At 51.2% G+C, this 20,797-nt stretch overlaps 7 protein-coding genes across 7 annotated transcripts; 3 read left to right on the forward strand and 4 right to left on the reverse strand.

Annotated features, from left to right (window-relative positions):
• Positions 1-132: 132 nt before the first annotated feature.
• Positions 133-1,460, reverse strand: CC1G_00276 (deoxyhypusine synthase; the record flags this gene model as incomplete). Its single annotated transcript, XM_001837088.1, has 6 exons — positions 133-207; positions 256-351; positions 411-440; positions 494-703; positions 753-1,226; positions 1,275-1,460. The coding sequence occupies 6 exons, from the start codon at positions 1,458-1,460 to the stop codon at positions 133-135; spliced, it is 1,071 nt and encodes a 356-aa protein (XP_001837140.1).
• A 181-nt stretch (positions 1,461-1,641) lies between these two features.
• Positions 1,642-8,269, forward strand: CC1G_00277 (Sec7p; the record flags this gene model as incomplete). Its single annotated transcript, XM_001837089.2, has 17 exons — positions 1,642-3,176; positions 3,227-3,500; positions 3,562-3,746; positions 3,796-4,291; positions 4,344-4,465; positions 4,518-5,082; positions 5,130-5,587; positions 5,640-5,745; positions 5,801-5,989; positions 6,051-6,224; positions 6,278-6,759; positions 6,810-7,093; positions 7,143-7,346; positions 7,401-7,700; positions 7,753-7,894; positions 7,948-8,074; positions 8,129-8,269. The coding sequence occupies 17 exons, from the start codon at positions 1,642-1,644 to the stop codon at positions 8,267-8,269; spliced, it is 5,784 nt and encodes a 1,927-aa protein (XP_001837141.2).
• Positions 8,270-8,345: 76 nt separating this feature from the next.
• On the reverse strand, positions 8,346-12,333 carry CC1G_00278 (hypothetical protein; the record flags this gene model as incomplete). The annotated part of the gene is made up of 9 exons (XM_001837090.2): positions 8,346-8,413; positions 8,462-8,656; positions 8,708-10,547; positions 10,593-10,922; positions 10,979-11,497; positions 11,549-11,725; positions 11,774-12,010; positions 12,063-12,144; positions 12,200-12,333. The coding sequence occupies 9 exons, from the start codon at positions 12,331-12,333 to the stop codon at positions 8,346-8,348; spliced, it is 3,582 nt and encodes a 1,193-aa protein (XP_001837142.2).
• Positions 12,334-12,622: 289 nt separating this feature from the next.
• CC1G_00279 (eukaryotic polypeptide chain release factor 3) lies at positions 12,623-14,564 on the forward strand (the record flags this gene model as incomplete). Its single annotated transcript, XM_001837091.1, has 5 exons — positions 12,623-13,010; positions 13,066-13,699; positions 13,749-14,190; positions 14,243-14,434; positions 14,490-14,564. 5 exons carry the CDS (start codon positions 12,623-12,625, stop codon positions 14,562-14,564), a joined length of 1,731 nt encoding a protein of 576 aa, XP_001837143.1.
• A 168-nt stretch (positions 14,565-14,732) lies between these two features.
• On the forward strand, positions 14,733-18,203 carry CC1G_00280 (hypothetical protein; the record flags this gene model as incomplete). The annotated part of the gene is made up of 7 exons (XM_001837092.2): positions 14,733-15,430; positions 15,488-15,734; positions 15,786-16,321; positions 16,375-16,602; positions 16,651-16,964; positions 17,013-17,606; positions 17,662-18,203. 7 exons carry the CDS (start codon positions 14,733-14,735, stop codon positions 18,201-18,203), a joined length of 3,159 nt encoding a protein of 1,052 aa, XP_001837144.2.
• A 37-nt stretch (positions 18,204-18,240) lies between these two features.
• CC1G_14622 (trafficking protein particle complex 2) lies at positions 18,241-19,018 on the reverse strand (the record flags this gene model as incomplete). The annotated part of the gene is made up of 3 exons (XM_002911145.1): positions 18,241-18,606; positions 18,663-18,811; positions 18,871-19,018. The coding sequence occupies 3 exons, from the start codon at positions 19,016-19,018 to the stop codon at positions 18,436-18,438; spliced, it is 468 nt and encodes a 155-aa protein (XP_002911191.1). The 3' UTR covers positions 18,241-18,435.
• Positions 19,019-19,175: 157 nt separating this feature from the next.
• CC1G_14623 (peroxisomal membrane protein) lies at positions 19,176-20,589 on the reverse strand. The gene is made up of 9 exons (XM_002911146.1): positions 20,510-20,589; positions 20,401-20,455; positions 20,246-20,346; positions 20,087-20,196; positions 19,886-20,036; positions 19,632-19,828; positions 19,554-19,581; positions 19,311-19,500; positions 19,176-19,257 (listed from the first exon to the last, which is right to left on the reverse strand). Exons 1-9 carry the CDS (start codon positions 20,575-20,577, stop codon positions 19,231-19,233), a joined length of 927 nt encoding a protein of 308 aa, XP_002911192.1. The 5' UTR covers positions 20,578-20,589; the 3' UTR covers positions 19,176-19,230.
• Between the last annotated feature and the right edge of the window lie 208 nt (positions 20,590-20,797).

Below are 20,797 nucleotides of genomic sequence, written 5' to 3' on the forward strand. Positions count from 1 at the left end.
ATCCTTCAATTGTTGAGAGACGACCTATTGCTGTGGTCGGAGGAACTTTGAGGACTAGCGGGGCGGGACTCGATATAACTGTGGATCAGCAATATCTCTATGTTTTTGGCACATGTGTCATTACGGATAATTTTATGCTTTTATGGTTCCTTCTGCGAATGTTGCTGCCACAAGCATAGGGAAAACCAAGGTCGCATCTGCGTAGATCTGATGTACGGTCAGTAAATGAAGAGCTCAGAGTCCTAGGGGACGCACCTTGACAGACTCTGCCCCTGCTCTAATTTTCCCCCACGAGACGGCTTCATCAGGGCGGGCGCCAGAGTCTGAGCCGTCAAATTCCTGGCCAGTGTTCTAAGTTTTCAGATAGGTGGGTGAGTAAACCGGGGCCCAAAGTTGAAGGGGTTGCTCACAATGTAGACTGCATAGTCAGCACCATTTCGCTGGAGTAAAAGTGTCAGCAACGGTGAAACACATGAGGGAACAGTCAACTCACGATTAACATTGCGTTCGCGATTTGATGCTTGCAAACTCCTCCCCCGAGGATAATCATCCCGGCTTTCCGCGACTTGCGAGCGAGTTCATTCAGATTTCGGATATCCTGAACGATGTCCAGAACGAAACCAGGGTTTTTGAAGGAGTGGAAGTAAATCATGTCACCAATCGAACCGTCCGTCAAAGCGGGACAGAAGACTGGGATATCGTTCTGGATCACAAGAGTAAGTTTACTCCAGGGTGAAAAGCGTTCTAGTCACTTTGTAGGCCCAATAGTAGATAGACTCTTCGTTGTTGATTTCTTTTCCCAGTCGACGGATGAAGGAACTAGGTGACCAGATAGTTCCATTCTCCTTCTGTTCGAGAAGCATTTGGTCGAGTAGGGGAGTTAGCCAATCTTCGAACTTGCAATAGTTGTCGTTGGGAACGATGAGGTTGCCAATGCGATTCATTCCTTGTTTCCGCAAGGCTGCACCGTCGAGGTTGAAGTCGGCGAGGTATGTCTTGCCCAGGCATTTGATAAAGTCTTCCTCAATACCGCCAGCGGTCGTCACAATTGCAGAGATCATCCGATGTTTGGCAAGGTATAGGATGATTTCCCGGAGACCAGAGGATACGAGGTTGGAGGTGTAGCCTAGGAAGATGTTGCACCGCGTATTAGCGCGAACTTGGGGGTCTAGGTAATCATCCGATTCGTCTGGTGAGATCGGTTCGTCAGAGAGACGCCATTTTCTCTGTCAGGGGTTAGAACTAATGCCTATGGTCTATTAAATCATCCGTACCATTTTGTTAACGATATTGACTGCAGTCGCGAAACTGCTGGCCTGGAAACCTATACGTTCATAGCTTCCAACAAAATCCTGGAATGAGATCGGTGTGTCAAAACTGGGCCCCTCTATTGGTACAGCATCGTTTGGAATAGGATCTGAAGGCTTTAGGACCGCTGCTGAAGCGCCTGAAGGGATCATGGGTGGAGGTATCTAGCAAAGATATAATTTTTGATCTCGGCCAAACAAAGCGGCTTTGTTTGTACGAGACTCGTTAGCGGCTGTTGCCTAAAGCTCATTTAGCGAACATCTCGGTCCTGTCAGTGTCACAACTTGTTTCCCCTCAACTTGCCTCGACACGGGTCAAGACCTCAGGCTTTGAATGGATGGCCACGTCGAGAATACACCGTCGTCTCCAGCCCGACAGGACCATGCGCTAATCGCTGCAGACACGGTCCCATCGCCGCCAAGTGACGTTGCCCAGGATGCCAGCGACCAACAAGGAGAAGAACCAATTCCAATCGAAGAGGTTGAGACATCAGCTCAATCCACGGAGGAGAACATGGAAGATATCGCCGTTGAACCCTTGACAACGGAAACGGATAATGACGCAGGCAGTCCACAGACCCAACACCAGGAGCAGGCATCCCAAGAGATCCCAGCCAACAATACTGAACCGCAGCAAGGCGAAATGGATGACGTCCCTCCCGCGATTCCCGAGAAGCCCCCCACCACTGTCAGCGATAGCGACAACACCCTTCCACCTCTTCCACCATCCTCGATACCCAACCCAATACTCAATGGCCGACATGATTCGCGACCACAGTCTCCTACATTATCAGTTGCCAGCGGTACCACCTCTACCGCACATAGAAGGTCTATGACGACCTCCAGAGGGTCCAATATGTCCGTATCCCTAATCTCGTCGGCTTTGGAAACCATTGCTTCCTCCAAGGAAGCAAAACGATCTGCACCGCTTCGAGAAGGAATTCAAAAGGCGCTGGAGCTCATTCAGACTAACCAAGCCATAGACCACGCTCGAGAAATCCTCGAACCTCTCCGCCTAGCATGCGAAACCCAGAACGAGAAGCTTGTGATCGCGAGTTTGGATTGCATATCCAAGCTCGTTTCATACTCGTTCTTCGCCGAGGAAAACGATGACGCGCCATCCAACACCTTTTCTCCGCCTCCTTCTCCCAACCCTAACCGTCGCTCTTCAATCAAGAGCTCGCAGGACTCCCCGCCCCAACCTTCTCTCGTGGATTTGGTCGCGCACACTATCGCATCATGCCACAACGAGAGCACTTCTGACACAGTGTCAGTCCAGATTGTGAAAGCTCTCCTCGGACTGGTTCTATCGCAAACGACCATTGTTCATCACCACTCCCTGCTGCAGTCAGTGCGAACCGTTTACAATGTCTACATTACAAGTACAAGCCCCCAGATCCAGATGCTGGCCCAAGGCAGCCTCACGCAAATTGTCGACCACGTCTTCAACCGCTGCAAGCTGGAAGGTCGAAATCGGGAACACCAGCTGACTCCATCCCACCATAGCACGGAGAGCCTACCCATTTCACCCAGGCGCGAATCTGGAGCCCTTCCACAAATTCCCATGGTCGGACAACATGGCGAACCAACAGGAAGCCAGTCGTCTGTGACAACAGAGTCTGTGGGATCCTCGACGAGCTTGCCGAGACCTGAGGAAGATCGAGAATCCGTCCTTGCAGATGGCCAGTCAGTGCACACCAACGACGATCGATCTTCAACTTGGACTGCAAGTAGCTCGACAAATCCAGGGCTTTTGGCGCCTAGGATGACGGTGCACCAACTGACCCTTCGAGACCTGTTCTTGAAGGACGCTTTCCTGATTTTCCGTGCCCTATGCAAGTTGTCTCTCAAACCGATTCCACCCGAAAAGTAAGACCTTTCATAGGATTTCCCCCCGTGTCATGCTAATTCGTTACCAGTGAGCAAGACCCCAAGGCACATACGTACCGAAGCAAGGTTATGTCACTGCAGTTGATTCTTCATGTCTTGAATCAGCACATGGCTCTACTCGTGGACCCCGCCTCGATCATCTACTCCAGTTCTACCCAAGACACTGTTACATTTGACAAACAAATCTCTCCGCACCTATTGCAGTCTCTTACTCGCAATGCGCCCAGTCCAGTCCCCGCGGTGTTCGAGCTCAGTGTCGAGATCTTCTGGCGAGCCTTGTATAGTATGCGAGCCCAGCTCAAGGTAGGGCAAACAAGCGTCTTCTGGCCATGATATCCGGGGCTAATTTGTTTTAAACCTGCAGACGGAAATCGGTGTTCTCTTGCATGAAATTTATATTCCCATCCTTGAGATGAAGACCTCTACCCTGCGACAAAAGGCAGTCATCCTTGGGATGCTCGCCCGGTTATGCCAAGAACCGCAGGCCTTGGTGGAGATTTACTTGAACTATGATTGCGATGAACGGGCCGTGGATAACATTTACGAACGGTTGGTGTCCGTGTATTTGTTTATGCGGTGAAGCTGATGTCGCTTCCAGCCTCATGAATATAATATCCAAGTTCGGCACCACGAATGTCGCCCCCAGCGCCAGCAACAAGCTGCCAGAACCTCCCAGCCCAGGTCTGAGCCCGGGGCCTAGGAACCAAGCCCATGCTGCCAACTCGTTGAACGGCGGTGTATTGGCTGCCTCTGGGACGTTAGACACGTCCACATTGGGCCTATCTGAAACCCAGATCAAACGTCAAGCGTTAGAGTGTCTTGTGGCCGTGCTACGGTCCCTCGTGGCCTGGGGAACACCGCCAGTTGCGAAGCCCACTGATTTCCAAACACCTTCATCGGCGCGGTCACAGAATGGGGAAGAGTCTCGTCGGGACACCCCTTCCATCTCGGAGCGTCTTACCACTGGGAGCAGCGGAGATCTCAGGTTATCCACTCCTGAACCTACAGACGACCCAAGCCGGTTTGAGAGTGCTAAGCAAAGGAAGACGGCATTGCTTGAAGGGATCAAGAAGTTCAATTTTAAACCAAAGCGAGTAAGTCTACACTGTCGAACTATTCTATGACACCTCCCTCATCGTCTTCCAGGGGATTCAATTCTTGATTGAGAATGGCTTCATCCCAGACAACAATCCCAAGTGCATCGCGACCTTCCTCCATGAAACGGATGGCTTGAACAAGACGATGCTCGGTGAATACCTCGGAGAAGGGTGAGTAACTTGATGCTCACCTCCCCTGACCAAGACCAACCAATCTCTATAGGGATGAAGAGCATGTTGCGATCATGCACGCCTTCGTCGACATGATGGACTTCAAAGACACTCTCTTCGTTGATTCTCTCCGACATTTCCTTCAAGCATTCAGGCTGCCCGGTGAAGCCCAAAAGATCGATCGCTTCTTGCTGAAGTTCGCTGAACGATACATTAACGGCAATGCCAAGACGCCATTCGCCAACGCTGGTTGGTGTTATTTATCTCGAGACTGGGACGTGACCGCTAACGTCTTGATAGATGCCGCATATGTTCTCGGTTATTCAGTCATCATGTTGAATACCGATGCTCACAATCCTCAGGTCAAGAAGAGGATGACGAAAACCGATTTCATCAAGAACAACCGTGGCATCAACGATGGTTCAGACTTGCCAGAGGATCTTTTGTCTTCAATCTTTGATGACATTGTCTCCAATGAAATTGTCATGAACGATGAGATCGAAGCGAAATTGCTTCAAGGTCACGCTGGGATTGCAGGGGCATTGGCCAGCGTTGGCCGTGACCTTCAGAAAGAAGCATATGTATTGCAAACGAGCGGAATGTCCAACAAAACTGAGGTAGGTCCGCTGTCCTTTAATATGGGACTGGGCTGATCGTATTCCAGACACTTCTCACTATGATTCGAAGCCAACGAAAAAACTCGAAACAGAGTGATCAGTTCTACAGTGCCTCCCAATCCATTCACATTCGTCCCATGTTCGAAGTCGCCTGGATGCCCTTCCTGGCGGGCCTATCAAACCCCTTGCAGGAGACGGACGATCTGCAGGTTGTGGAACTGTGCCTCGAAGGTTTTCGACATGCCATTCGAATTGTGTGCACATTCGACTTGGACCTCCAGCGCAATGCCTTCGTGACCACACTGGCGAAGTTCACGTTCCTCAACAACCTGGGTGAAATGAAGATCAAGAACATGGAGGCCATCAAAGCTTTGCTTGATGTCGCTGTCCATGACGGCAATAATTTGAAGGCTTCCTGGAGGGAGGTGCTCAAATGTGTCAGTCAGCTGGAACACATGCAGTTAATTGGAACGGGTCCAGACGGCGTCGACGCGGGCGGGAAGGGGTACGTCTACTCTTGTCGCATCAATGTACAGGACCTCATTCCGGTTTCACAGACGCTCCAAGCGAGTGCCCAATGAGGAGTTGGCAAGCCAAAGCCGATCTACACACATCACAGTAGCTGCTGATATGGTTTTCTCTCTCAGCCACTATCTCTCAGGGGTAAGTTCCAAAATCTGCAAACGGTGCAGCTCCTAGTTTATTGAGAATTTCGCAGACTGCAATCGTCGACTTTGTTCGCGCTCTTTGCGACGTATCGTGGGAGGAGATCCAATCGTCTGGAAATTCTACGCATCCTCGTCTTTTTAGTCTTCAAAAGTTGGTCGATATCTCGTATTACAACATGAACCGTATCCGTCTCGAGTGGTCCAACCTCTGGGAGATTCTCGGTGAACACTTCAACCAGGTACTTGATCTCTCTCAGAAGTGGCCTTGGTCTTAATGGCTTAATGACTGTTTCCCCTTAGGTCTGCACTCATCCAAATGCTGTCGTTGCCAGCTTCGCATTGGATGCCCTGCGCCAGCTCGCCGTGCGATTCTTGGAGAAAGAAGAATTACCTCACTTCAAATTCCAAAAGGATTTCCTGAAGCCTTTCGAATATACCATGATCCACAATAGGTCCACCGACATCCGAGACATGGTGCGCTTCTTCATGACAATTGAGGCCGTCGCATTGACCGCTCCCATCCACAGGTTTTGCAATGTCTTCATCAAATGATTCAGGCCAAAGTACATAACCTTCGTTCCGGCTGGAGGACTATGTTTGGCGTCTTCAGTGCAGCATCGAAAGTGATGGAAGGAATCGATATTTCGCGTGCACCCGACGCTCTTGAGATCGAAGGCATCGTCATCTCGGCTTTCGACATCGTAAAGAACGTGAACGCGACTCATTTTCCCTCCATCGTTAAGCACGGCGCCTTCGCAGACCTGACCGTCTGTATTACTGATTTCTGCAAGATTTCCAAGTTGCAGAAGATCAGCCTTTCAGCAATTGCCATGCTTAGGGATGTTATTCCGGTTATGTTGAAGAGCCCAGAGTGTGGGCTTAGCACAGAAAATATTGCCCACGACCCAGACCAGCCCATGGACGACGGCATGATCAAGTACTGGTATCCGGTGCTTTTCGGATTCTACGATATAATCATGAACGCGCACGATCTAGAAGTCCAAAAACTGTACGTCCACTTCCCTCGGTCCCCGAATTGCCCGTCTAAGTCTTCCATAGGGCCCTGGAATCACTCTTCAGCGCGCTCAAGGTGTATGGGACGACCTTCCCAGCAGAGTTCTGGGACACCGTTTGCCAAGAACTTCTGTTCCCTATCTTCGCCATCCTTAAGAACAAGCATGATCTATCACGGTTCCATTCCCAAGAAGACATGAGTGTCTGGTTGCAATCGACGATGTTCCAGGCGCTTCGTGCTCTCATCGAGCTCTTCACCTTCCATTTTTCAATCCTGGAGAGGTTACTGGACGGTCTTTTGGAATTGCTATCGGTCTGCATATGCCAGGGTGAGTGCCTGGAACCTTTGCCGAGACTCTCCAACTAACGTCGCAACAGAAAACAAAGCGTTCTCTCAAATTGGCACCTCTTGTTTGCAGCAACTGTTAGAAACCAATGTAACTAGGCTGAGCCCTGAACGTTGGGAAAAGGTGTCGGCGACCTTCGTTCGTCTATTCCGAACTACGACCCCCCACCAGCTCTTCGACGAGAATTTGAGGGCCGAAAGCGTCCTGACGTCCGAGTCTAATGCAACACTACCAAGTGGGTGTCCCCTTTGTTCCTTCACCTTTCGTCGATTCACCCACAATCGTATAGATAATGATGACGGCACCACTATCGTCCCTGCCCCCCTTTCACCCAACCATGAGCGGCTGGATCATGATCAACCAATGACAGCCCAAGTCAGGCAGCAGATATTTGGCCAAATCATCGTCAAGTGCATCCTACAGCTTTTATTGATCGAGATGACCAGCGATTTGCTCAAGAACGAAGAGTTCTACAGCGCTATTCCTCCGGATCAGTTGCTGAAGATCATGGGCATCCTTGACCACAGTTATCAGTTCGCTCGCTCGTTTAACGACGACAAGCAATTGAGAACGGAACTGTGGAAAGTTGGTCAGTAAAACTCAAGATTGATTTCAGCTCTCTTGCTTATCCACAAGCACAGGCTTCATGAGGCACTTGCCTAATCTATTGAAGCAGGAATCGACCAGTGCCGCAACTCTTGTCAATGTCTTGCTTCGAATGTATTATGACAATCGCCCCGATTATCGTCCCTACCGCCACCAAGTTGCTGAGAGGTTACTTCCGTGAGTACTATCCAAATTACAACATTTTGCATGAAACCGACTTGTACACGTAGTCTGGCTTTAGGCGTTCTCGGAGACTACAACAAGCTGCGCCCCGATACGCAAGCCAAGAATATCTATGCTTGGAACCCAGTTGTGGCAGAGATTCTGGATGGCTTCGGTCGATTTGATGACAACGCGGTAAGCCCAAGAAACTCTTGAATAGGATCCGTGACTGAGTTGCCGCGCCCCCAGTTCAATACGTTCCTTCATGCGATCTATCCTCTGGCTGTCGAGCTTCTCTCAAGGGACATTCCTCCCGAGATTCGCCAACCTCTCAAGGTCTACTTCCTTCGAGTCGGTCGCGCACAGGGTATTATAGACGTTTCCTCATAACCTATTTATTATATTTTATTCGCTGTGGTAATAACTCGAGCAGTCCATACTCATGCATGCCAATATACACCGTTCGTCATCGGAATCCCATCCCGCCTTGCCCGTAACCTTGCCCCATCCACCCGGTGGGTTGAGCTTGGAGAGCTAGTCGCTCGTTAGACCTATGCTACAAGAAATCAGATAGATACTTACGATTTCTGAATGGGTCGTAAACGTCTGCAGAGCGAGGTGCGCTCTCGTCTTCGAAGGTCCCTGACTTCATTGACGCGAAGACGCTGGCTGGCGACGTGTCCTTAACTTGCGTAGACGGAAGCGGCGGGACTGGAGGAATATTAGAAAAGTTGTTAAAGTTGCCTGAGTTCATCGAAGGGTTGAATCCCGTGGGATCTGGGGACATTGGTCAATCAGGTATCGTAGTCAGATGGACGATCCACTTACTAGGTTGCAATTGGCCGAATCCAGAACTATTCTGAAGTCCAAAGCCGTTGTTCATGGGCATGCCAGTAGGCTGTGCCAAGAGACCTTGGTTCATCGGCATCCCAGTGGGTTGAGACATCAGGCCTTGATTCATAGGCATACCCGTAGGCTGAGCCACGAGGCTGTTACCCATAAGCATCCCAGTTTGCTGGGGCAACATAGGAGACATGGAAGACGGGCTCAGTGAGGTATGCATAGGCTGAAGTGTGTTCAACTGGGGTGCGGGAGAAGGGTTGTTGTTAAATGCGGGAGGTCTCGTAGGCACGAACGAATTGAAGCCTGTTTGGGTGGGTATCAGCGGCTGCAGCAGCCCTTGGTTCGCTGGGACAGGGGCGAAGGGGCCTCGGGGTCCATTGTTGAGGGAGGGTGCAGGGCTGAGCGAAGGTTGCTGCTGAGAAATCTGGCCCATAGGTACAGGAGAGTGACCCATTCCCATTCCGGCGCTAACAGGGAAGGATGCGGAATTCTGGACTATCGGAGGGGAAGCAGTCACGGTCGGTTGCTGCATCTGTTGAGCCGGGGGAGAAGCGGTTGTTCGCAGGTTCTTCAAACGCTCCAATTGTTGGAAGATATCATTCTCCGTCGTTTGTGCCAAAGGTTTAGGCGATGTGGAGGCGGCAGGCGGGGGTGGCGCTGGAGCTGTCGGGGCAGAGGTGACTTGCGCTGTTGGTGCCGTTGTCGTGGCTGTAGGTTGTGGCGCAGTCTCTTGAGCAGGGGGCGCGGAAGGAGCACGCGGGGTAGTAGCAGTGGCCGCCGTCGTGCTTGGTTTCGCAGAGCTTGGCCGCGGAGCCCACGCATCATCCTCGAAGCCACTCGAAGCTGGGACGGTAGCCGACGATGAACGAGGTGGGGCTTCAACAGCGGGCGTGGATGAGGGCCGCGCGTTTGGTGCAGCGGTTTGTGGTGAGCTGGTACGCTGAATTGCGTCGGAAGCATTTGAAAGCGTCCTAATGTCGACATTGTCCAAAGGCAAGGTTCCTTTAGGTTGAGGACGGCCTCTTCGCACATTGGCCTTCAACGCCCCACCAGGACCCGCTGCGAAAAGGTTTGGCGGAGTCTTCCGCCCCTGGTTTTCTTGAGCTTGCAATTGTCGGGCCAGCTCCTCATCCTTCTTTATCTGCTCCTGGATGTAGGGGCTCGGTTTGATGAGGTTGTCGGTCGGCTTGCGCTTCTCGATCGCTTTCTTTACACGGATGATATCACCCTCTCTCAATCCCAGCGAACGCATTGTCGAATCAGTGATATCCGTGAGTAGTGTCTCGTCTATCTTGTCGCGTTCGAATGCCGATGCGTATTTAGTGCAATCATCGACATCACATCCAGCAGACAAGAAGAAGTCAAACCAATCGATGGTCGGTGCCTTCTTCTTTGGGACAGCGGGAGGGCGCGAAGAAACCCCAGCAACAACACCAAGCGGGACATCGTCATCTGAAAGAACACCGTTAGGGCCTCGCTGTTTCTTGGCCATCAGTTTCTCGACATGGCGCATATCCTCAACCGACATCTTCTCTGCAGGGACCTCGACGATGACACCGTTGACCTTGTGCAACCGTAGTTTTCCATTGTTGAATCCGAGGAAGGCAGCTTCAACGCGGAACTGTCCTGTCCTGTCGTGCCAAATGCGCGTCTTGTCCGGAGGAGGACCTAGATGGAAGTCAGCTTGGCGAAAACGGTAAATAGGTATTTGGTACGAACGAGTTAGTTCCTGGGATTTCTTGGAGTTCGACGAGGTAGACTTGCTTGGGCTGGTTACTGAGGCAGGAGGACTGGCATCAATAGTGAGCAAAGACATGCAACAAATCTGAGAGGGAATCATGTCCTACGATTGGGGTGGTGGGGTAGTAACCTTCCTGGCTTCCTTGCGCCTCTGGCGTTCGGCTTCGGCGGCTGCTACCCTGGCCTTTTCCTGAGCCTCCCTCTTCTTTCGCAATGCCTCCTCTTCCTGAAGACGCGCAGCTTCCTTCTTCTTCCGCAGCACTTCCTCCTTCTGAAGTCGTGAAGCTTCCTCCTTCTTTCGTAATTGCTCCTCTCGCTGGAGCCGTTCGGCTTCCTCTCGTTCAGCACGTTCTCGTTCCTGACGCTCCTCCTCTTCAGCACGACGTCTCTCTTCCTCCTCTTCTACCGGCCTTCTCACCTCTGCGTTATCGGCACCAGTAGATTGAGAGTCATCGATAAGCTATAAGGAGACTGCATTAGAATGATATCTTTTGGAAACTCGGGGAAGGGACTTACCTCAAGGTAGGACGCAGGGACGACGCCTTCCTGTCCTCTCATGTTACGGCACTTCCACCAGTCGTCGCTATCTCTTTCTAGTACGACAAGGCGCTCTCCTTCCGATACGGACAATTCATCGTCTCCGTCTGCGGTAAAGTCGTAAAGAGCAGTCGCGTTCTCGAATTCCTGCTCGTGCTGCTGGGGAATGTCTTCGTCGTCTGATTCAACTGCAGGAGCCGGCGGTATGATCTGTGGAGCGGAATCAAAGGTGACATTGCTCTTTTGCTTGCCATCCTTATGCCCTGAGCTCATGGCAGGTGGCAGCCGACGCGGTGTGCTTGGGCTGCCGGAAGGAGCTGTTGTTGAGAGTGACTTTGAGGATTCCGTCTTCGCGATGATTTCCTCCGCATTGTCTTTCGATCCAGCATGGAAATGCAATGAAACTGGGTTGGGTCCACCGACTTCAATCTGTACATGTTTGGCCTTGTCCGACGATACCTCGAGCACATCAGAGGTTTGCCACTTCTGAACTGCAGCCTGTGAAGGGTTAGATGATGGGGGTAAGGGATCAAATATCGTAGTACACACCTTGTCGGATTCACTGGCAAAGAATAATGAACCATTGCCAATTCCAAGTGTGCCCTTCTTCTTCTTCCCCTTCTTATCAATCTCGGACACGGACCAGGTTTTGATATCGTCTGCGGTGATCTTGTGGGATGCAACACGGTCGGCAGGGTCGATATATGTACTGACGGGGCGGGGCGGCTATTGGATCCAATGAGTAAGAGAATGGCGGGAGAATTCGGGACATACAGAGTCGGGAATAACAATGTGTGAAGCAGTGGTAGGTTCGGGCTGATCGTCGGACGCCGTATCCTCGACGTAGTTCCCGGGTACGTAGCCAGCGCCGTCTGCTGTATGTGACTGGGCAAGGATCCAGTCACCGTCCGTCTCGAACAGTCGCAGAATATCGTCCTCCTTGACGGATAATTCCCCTGGAGCTGCAGCGTCGTAGTCGTAGAGGACCTTGACGAGGGAGCTATGTTCGGCCTGTGACGGGAGTCAACCCGATTCGACATTGGGTCGATGAGCACACACGCACCTGCTCCACGTATGCAGCTGGTACCAATCCAACAGGGCCGTCGTCGTCTTGCGAGTCGCCTTTGACTTTAACTTTCCACCAGCTGTGTACCAAATCAGGGGGATGAGAAGACCAGAGCAGTTGGGTTCTGCACGTACTCCTCGTCCGTTCGCTCTACCAAGAAAAGGACCTGATCTTCTTTGATCGCTACTTCGTCGCTGGATTGAGGATCATAGTCGTAAGAAGCTTTGAGGACGGCCAGGTAAGTTTCTGGTTCTGTGGTATTGGCCATAGTGGAGGGTCGAACGCTGGTGATGGCCCGCCACGCTGAATATGATGGACTCTGGTCAAACTGGGAAAGGGCAAATAAATGACAGATCATAAACAACGGTGCTGATCCTATTTTCTCAGTGAGGTACATAGAGATAATATAATATACGTAGATTCGAGTACTACAAGGCCATTGAATGCTACCTAGTGGCAGGACCGTTCTGTGGATGAAGATATTGTTATTAGTAAACGGTGGATAGATGATTTGATCGCGGCGTTCATTATCAATTTGAGCTTTTCGTCTATCCACCATGAGCAAGCTCAACGCCAACGCCTTTGCCTTTGTCCCAGGCAAATCCTTTGCTATTCCTTCGACTCCTCAGCCCCAGGCTCAACCTCAGCCCCCACCCATTGAGCGACCAGAGCAGACAGAGGCGCCCAAGCCCCCTCCAACCATCTCCCTCAACATTGGAGGCTCAAAGCCCACTCCACCCACGCCTGCTCAGACTCCCCCTCCAGCTCAGGTACAACCACAAAAGCCTGCAGATGCACCAAAGCCCGCTGCCACTGTCAAGGCAGGCACTGGCAGCAGCTCAAAAACATTCTCAACGGAGCGTGCCAAGACCGATACCAATGCTATCGCACAAGAGGTCAAGGAAGCAGCCGATAAAGCTGTTCTCGAGGATCTCTATGGAAGCCGTAAGTGCCATCTTGCACATTGTCGAGTACCCGTTCGTTGATCTTGCATTCCTAGTCAAGGAACACTTGAACATCGTCTTCATCGGACATGTCGATGCCGGCAAGAGTACTTTTGGTGGGAACCTCTTGTACCTTACCGGTATGGTCGACAAGCGTACACTGGAAAAGTACGAAAAAGAGGCCAAAGAAGCCGGCCGTGACTCCTGGTACCTTTCATGGGCTCTCGACTCAACGCCTCAAGAACGTGCCAAGGGTAAAACTGTCGAAGTTGGCCGCGCGTATTTCGAGACTGACAAGCGTCGATACACTATCCTCGATGCTCCCGGACACAAGACCTTTGTTCCTTCCATGATCTCCGGTGCTGCCCAAGCAGATGTTGCTATCCTCGTTATCTCTGCGCGAAAGGGTGAATTCGAAACCGGTTTCGAGCGTGGAGGTCAAACCCGAGAGCACATCATGTTGGTCAAGACCGCTGGTGTATCAAAGATGATCATCGCTATCAATAAGATGGACGACTCCACTGTCAACTGGGAGGAGTCCCGATACAAAGAGATCAAGGACAAGATGACGCCCTTCGTCAAAGCCGCTGGCTTCAATCCTAAAACTGATGTCACTTGGATCCCACTGTCAGCCTACACCGGTGCCAACTTGAAGGAACCTGTCCCCAAGTCCGTGTGCTCGTGGTACAGGTACGTCGACTCCCTGATCGCTACCCTATTACTTCTAACTCTTCTCCAGTGGCCCACCTTTCTTGGAACTTATCGACAACATGCCCATGATTGAGCGCAAGATCAACGCTCCACTCATGATGCCCGTCTCCGAGAAGTACAAAGATATGGGCACCATCGTTGTCGGCAAGATCGAATCCGGCCATCTTTCCAAAGGTGAAAACCTCATCCTCATGCCCAACAAGGATTCCGTCGAAGTTGCGGCCATCTATAATGAATTGGAAGAAGAAGTTGACCGAGCCCTCTGTGGAGACAACGTCCGAATCCGAATTCGCGGTGCCGACGATGAAGACATCAGCCCTGGATTCGTACTCACCAGTCCCCTCAAGCCCATCCACGCCGTTCGCCAATTCGAGGCCCAGCTTGCCATTCTGGAGCACAAGAGCATCATCTGCGCTGGCTACTCTGCTGTTATGCATATTCACACTCTTTCAGAAGAGGTCACTTTGACGGTTAGTTGGTCCCCTGCCATTCAACCCACCATGATCTGACCGTTTTCACCAGGCACTTTTGCATTACTTTGACAAAGCCACTGGTCGCAAGTCGAAGAAGCCTCCGCAGTTTGCGAAGAAGGGTCAAAAGATTGTTGCATTGATTGAGACCAGCGCGCCTGTTTGCGTGGAGAGATTCGTTGATTATCCTCAACTGGGACGATTCACTCTTCGAGACGAAGGCAAGACCGTCGCCATCGGGAAAGTGAGTTTATGTCAATACAATACTTTGATTACAGTCTTTGATACCTTCATTCTAGATCACCAAGTTGGTTGAGACTTCGACGATTGACGAGGTGGCGGAGGGCGTCTCTAACATCTCTGTCAACGCTTAAGTTAGATGACTGACTCCCAGCATTAATTGGAACTAGCACAAGCGATAATGTACTCATGCCACGATTTATGATCACACTCCATTTCATGCACATAAGTAACTTTGCATGGAGGGTGTAAGAATCGTGAGGCATTGATGGTTTTTGCCAAGCGAATGATGCCGTCATCAAATGCAAACCGCGGTCGCAGCTGAGGTAGCCGCAGGATTTGGCATGGACTCACCGCAACCACCACCAAATCTATCCCCGTTATTGCACGCAGCAGCTCTTCTCTTGTCCAGTCAGAAGGCAGAAGGCTCAAATCATCAATCTCAGGATCTCAGAGCTCTTCTAGAAGCCCGCCTACAAACCTTTTACGCTGAGCAAGGCAAGGAGAACAATGGCGAGTTCGATACATTAGAAGATGTCCAGCTGGCCACGGCGATAGAGGCTTTATCAATAATTGAGGCCATCGACTCAATGCTACGGTCACATATATCAGTCTCAATTCCAATCGGTGCTCGTGACTGGCGAACAGTGCGGACGCTGATTTCGCTCGTGTTCAAGTGGGGGCTCCAACCATTACTTGCTTCAATAAATGAAGTCTGGGCTCCTAAAGCAACGAACCGACGTTTTGTCGAGGTCGACTCCAAGTCGAAGGATCACCAAAAGCTTGCCATGCTCATCACACGGATAATGACTCTGATCTTCCCCGAAGGGCTCAATAAGAGCCTATCCCAATCCCCCGTTGCTGGAGAGGTGGCCCAACGACATACGGTAGACGTTTTGAGGCCTGCGTTGACCTTGGGTTGGCTTCCAAAACAACTCGCCACGTCGGCACTGCCTGTTATCGACCACCTTCGACCGTTTGCTATGCGTTTACTTTCCAGGTACGTTCTGGTCCCTCGAAACATGTTGGCGTCCTTTTGTAACCTCTGCATCGGTAGTTTATCTCCAGCCATCGTTATCAGTGCTTTGGGCAACATCCTTTCTGGCCAAAATGACCTCCCGCCGTATGTTCGACGGACGGCGTCTAACTTTCTTACTCAGCAGTTGCTTCGACCGGGTGGAGTGCTTGGATTGTGTGAATCAGTATTTGGGACTGAAGAGGCTTTGGGTGAAGATGTCCCGCTCGATAAACTGGAGAAAGTGTCCCGCACGCTGCTGTCCGTACCCGCCAAAATGGACTCAAGCGTACGTGATTTTCGCTTCCTATCGTTCTAGTGGTTAACGGATTGACATTAGGAATACTTCCACAAAGTTGTCCCCAAAATTCTTCAACTTCTAGCCGACAACACACCCGCATCCTATCGTAAAATTGCAGCGTATACGTTATCTCAGATGCTAGGCTCCGACAAGACGTTCGTCCATCGGGAGGTGGCCAGCTCGGTCATATTCTCTACGCTCCACAGACCTTTCACCACGCCCCCACCAATCATTGAAAACGTTGGCATTGTGGCACAGGAAAACCCTGACCTGCTCAGGCCATCTGTGGCCCTGTCTAGGCTACTCGTGCTGATCGCAAATTGCGACCCTTCGCCAGAAGTCATCTCGAACTTGCTGGAGCCAATAGTTCCTGCGCTTTACTCCCTCTTATTCCATTTGTCGACACATAGAGCATCCGATCCTCGATTGAAGGAGAGTGTGCAAGGACTTCTCACGACATGGGGTAAGATTGTGGATACGGTAGGAGCGGTTGGGGTATTTTGGGTTATCATTGTGCAAGGACAGTCCTTGCATTGGAAGACGGATCTGGAGGGGAACTTCTCCCTCAGCGAAGTGTATGTACGTTCCTACGGTCGTCGCTGTGCTCTAGTTGACGTTGTCCCAATAGCCCGGAGCAGAAGGCAAAGCTGGATTTCTTGTTACCCGAAGACGCTGTTGACGGGGAAAACGAACCTGATATCGACACCAACCTGTTCGACTTTTATCCTGACCCTGTCCATTTCGTATCTTTCCTCAAGGGGTTGGACAGAGGAGATGTTGTTTCGGAACTTTTCATCAAGCTACTGGAAGCATATCGGGAACAGAGAATGATGGGGCGAAGACAAGATCCTATGAAGTGAGTACGCTGTGGCCAAAACCCCGACTGCCGCTGAACACTGCAAAGGACGCTCCATTACCTTCAAATATTCATGCAGATGCAAGTTCAACTACTGGGTGATACATCTTCAAGTATCTTGCGTCAGCCGGAACAGTTGCTGTCCTTTGTCAAACAGGTTCTCGAGTCTGCTTCGTCGCAAGATGAAGAGACAAGGTCGGGTCCTGAAGAAATAGAGTTGGGCAGTCTGCGAATCGTACCAAGGGATGAAGATGAGTTGTCTGAAGGGGACAGTGACGATGACGACCCAGATTCTGAGGTGGTGAAACCAGACGACGAGCTTCTCGAAACGACGATAAATCTGTTGCTATCTGTCTTGGAATGTGAGTTCCCTGTTCATCTCCCGATGATCCTTGCTTACCCGCCTTCAGCGCATGAAGACCTCTCAGTACGACAAACGCCCGCGTTGAACGACATTTTCGAATTGTTGGAGCCCATATCACTCAATGGTTCCTCCATCCTCCGACCATTGGCGCGCGAAGCAAGGATGGTTATCACGGCTCGCTCAGCTTCATCGTCTACAATGAATCAGCAGCCGGGGAAAGCCGAGAAGGAAGGTTCGCAAGAGAAGTATCAAAAGGCACTGAAACTTCTACAAGACCCCATCCTTCCGGTTCGGGCCCACGGACTACTCCTCCTCAGAGAACTCGTCACCGTCTATTCCAAGGGCAAAGGGAGCAAAGCTGGGAACATCGATCCCGCACTCACTCCTGCCATATTATCCATATTCCTCCAGTCGATCCAGGATGAAGATTCATACATATTTTTGAATGGCGTCCAAGGCCTCGCCTCTATGGTGGATGGCTTCGGCTCGGAGGTGCTAGCGAATCTTGTTCGAGAGTATTCAGATGGACTGGAGCGCAACGGAGCGTTTATGACTGAGCAGGAGCTCAACAACCGCGTCAGGGTCGGAGAGGCGTTGGGCATTGTCATCAAGCGGTGTGGGACGAGTCTCGGCAAGTACAGTAAGTGGTCTGCTGTCGATCGATTGGGAGAACAGGCGACTGAACTGGTTCGCAGGGGACATGCTAATTCCCGCCCTGATTCGAGTGTTTCGCCTACGGACCATACCGGTTACCCTCCGAACGTCCTCGTTATCGTTGTTGGCCGATGCGATCGACACTTACCCTCTGGCTATGCTTCCCTACATCGAGGACCTCGGACAAAGCATGGTCGACCTTCTTCAGGTAGAAACTCAAGGAGCGAACGAGTCCGCCGCACCTCCGCCGTCCAAGAATGAGAAAAATGATGAAGGGAATAACGAACAGGATGATTCCAGACGACCTCCCGGAGACAATGATCACCTTGCTACAAACCCGAAGTATCCTCCACTTCGCAGGGCTGCGTTGCATCTCCTCGGTTTACTCATTCGGTCAACAACGCGAAATCTGGATGACGACAATCCGGTCATACCGTTCTCGGGTAACTTGATGAAGAGGGCGCGACTGACATTGGGGTATGTTGCATCTACAGACCAGGATGGAGTGGCGAGGGCTATGGCCCGAGAGATCAAAGAGGAGATGGCAACATTCGAAGCACATCTACTGGGACACGAAACCTAGGAAATACATATATCGACCACGAGTTGCTTTGCATGTTTACCCCGTATCTGTCTCAGACCTTGTATGCTTGGTATGACTGAGTCAATGAAGGGTATGGTTTTTTGTCGGCCCATAGGGTCGCACAGAAAAACGAGTGTGATCTAGACGTCGAGAGTCTGTGCGACGAAGCCTTGCAACGGACGTTCCGTTGTTTGAACGTGCGTGGTTCTCTTTCCTCTAGATATCAGAGCGTTCATTGGCCGCCTGCAACCACTTGACTAATATCATCGACACGCTTTCTAAAATTCTTCCACTTTGGATTTCCGGCCAAGATGTGTAGCTGCTGGTCACTGGAACTGCGGTCGCGGGCCACGAATGGGTTGGAGATTGCGTTGTAGTAGGCCATGTGAAGCGCCTTGAAGATCTAAAGATAAAGAGTGCATTCAGCGCAAGAGTATGATGGAACAGGAATATACTCACTGAGATGACCTCTGAATCTTTGACTACAGCGTCAGTCAACGCAATGGCCAATATAATCTTGACCTTCAACGGCGTCACGTATCCATAGACGGCGACATCCTCCATGGAGTAAAGCAGTCCCAGATAGCAGTCAGGGAGTTTCAGCCCAACTATCCAAAGGCATCAGGTAAACGTCCTGGAGATTGTTGAGCAAAGGGTTGACAAACACCTCTCTCTTCGATGATGTCCAAACTCGTATGCGCGATGTAGTGGTATTTAATCTGTCCTTCGTCGTTCTCAGAGAAAGTTCTGATTAGAATAGGGTGATTTTGAGGAGATATGAACGCGACTGCGTTGAGCTTTAGCGATGGAGGCATCGTTGGCGAGTGAGGGTATCCGAGGAGAAAGGGGTTCCCACACCGTCATCGGTGAATACCGGTGGCGGATCATTTGATCCCGAGGTCCGGTCACCGTGCCAGCGCCAGGTCTTCGTCGCCCAAGTTAGCGCGCTGCCTTGCTCAGGAAATCAAGAAGAAAGGAACATAAATATGATCTAGTACAACATTAATATAGCCCGTATAATATACATTTACTTTGCGATGACAGGGGAGAGTGCCTATTAAAACGAGTAAATTGTAAGCACATCATCTGGCAACGAGACGAACTAACCTTCTTGGTCACTTCGAAGATTCTTCGCTGACCGGCGAACAAAATGGCAGCGGTCAGGACGCTCTGGACGATCTTGCTGCCAATGCCCTTGTAGAGACCCTCGACACCTTCTTCCTTGAGGATGGTGAGCAAGCCGTCGACTGACGACTTGTACTTGGTGGAACCAGCCTGGAGTCGGCTCTTCACGACACTAAACAGAAGCGTGAGTACGGTGGGGCTCATACATGAGTGGGTGACGCTCACATGTATGGGTAGGTAGCGGTGGTAGCAGCTAAGCGTGCATGATGAGTACAGATTCACAGGGGTCCTGAAAACACCCACCGAGCTTGGAGAGGGCACCGAGGAGGAAGAAGTCCCAGTCGGTGAGGGCTGCAACGGCAGCAGCAGCGCCGCCGGCAGCACGGAGGCGGGTAGTCCTCCTTGCAATCAAGAAGTTCTTCAACTGCTCGAAAACAGTGTATTGGATGATAGGGTTGATGACCAGAATGAGGGCAGGTCCAATGCCACGCCAGAAAGCACTAATAGTCGGTGTTTAGTTCCTGAGCGTTCAACATTAGGCGGGTAGGGGGACATACGCGATGCCATCCTTGGCGATAATGTTCTTTGCGGTCTCGAAGAAGCCCAACTTCTTGACAACGGCGGGTTGGTTGTCAGCACCCATGGTGCGGACGGCTTGGGAGGTCTGGACGACCCAGATAGGGTTGCTGATGATGGTAGTGGCGGAACCTAGGCGATTTTAGTTCCTCTGGCTCTGGTCCATATGCAAAGCGACTCACCAGCAATGAGACCCGTCAACATAGACTCCAAGGTACCCAAAGCCTTGGCTCCAGCGCCCTTGGAGCGGAGGATGGCCTCCCTCGAACGCTCATAGAAGTAGTAGTACACGCTGTAAAATGTTCATGTCAAAAGTAATGAATAGAATACCGACGACATACCCGTTGGTGACCGCAATACCCAAAAGACTGGAGTCTAATCCACTGTACAACCCCAAGACACCCTCACGCTTGATGATATCAATGACGGCCTGGTAGGTTGACTGAAAACGAGCCTGTCAGTCGCCGACCACTCTAAAGGAACGAGCAGAACCTACCTTGGGCTCATTCTTGGTTTCGACGGCAGCGCGAGTCGACAAGAAGATGAGGGGGCTATAATGGGTCGGTGAGGTCGATGCCGTAAGAACACGGAGGTCGGAAACATACTATGTCGCAGTCATTGCGACGATACCGCCTGCGGCACCAGCAATAGCGTGGATGGCAGAGTCGCTCATGGTTATCGAAAATGTTGTGCGAGGACTGTACAGGGAGATGGATGAAAAAGTTGGGATTTCAACGCATAATATTACTTTTAAGTTCGGGATTCGGTTGCAAGCGTCGAGGATCCATCCAAGGGAATCACATGTCAACATGTCACGAACGCGACGGGGCACGGCAAATCAGCTTGAACACGGAAGAGGCGGAAGCTTCCACTTCCCCACTTTCCTCCTGAAT

The sequence above is a fragment of the Coprinopsis cinerea genome (assembly GCF_000182895.1).
Source record: "Coprinopsis cinerea okayama7#130 chromosome 5 map unlocalized cont3.5, whole genome shotgun sequence".
NCBI classification, from domain to species: Eukaryota; Fungi; Basidiomycota; class Agaricomycetes; order Agaricales; family Psathyrellaceae; genus Coprinopsis; species Coprinopsis cinerea.

Bases quoted from the DNA above. Each gene is read 5' to 3' on its own strand.
- CC1G_14623 (XM_002911146.1), bottom strand. From the start codon at position 20,577: ATGAGCGACTCTGCCATCCACGCTATTGCTGGTGCCGCAGGCGGTATC. The intron at 20,456-20,509 runs GTATGTTTCCGA...GACCCATTATAG, and splicing joins GTCGCAATGACTGCGACATA to CCCCCTCATCTTCTTGTCGA. The intron at 19,258-19,310 runs GTTAGTTCGTCT...TCGTTTTAATAG, and splicing joins TCTTCGAAGTGACCAAGAAG to GCACTCTCCCCTGTCATCGC.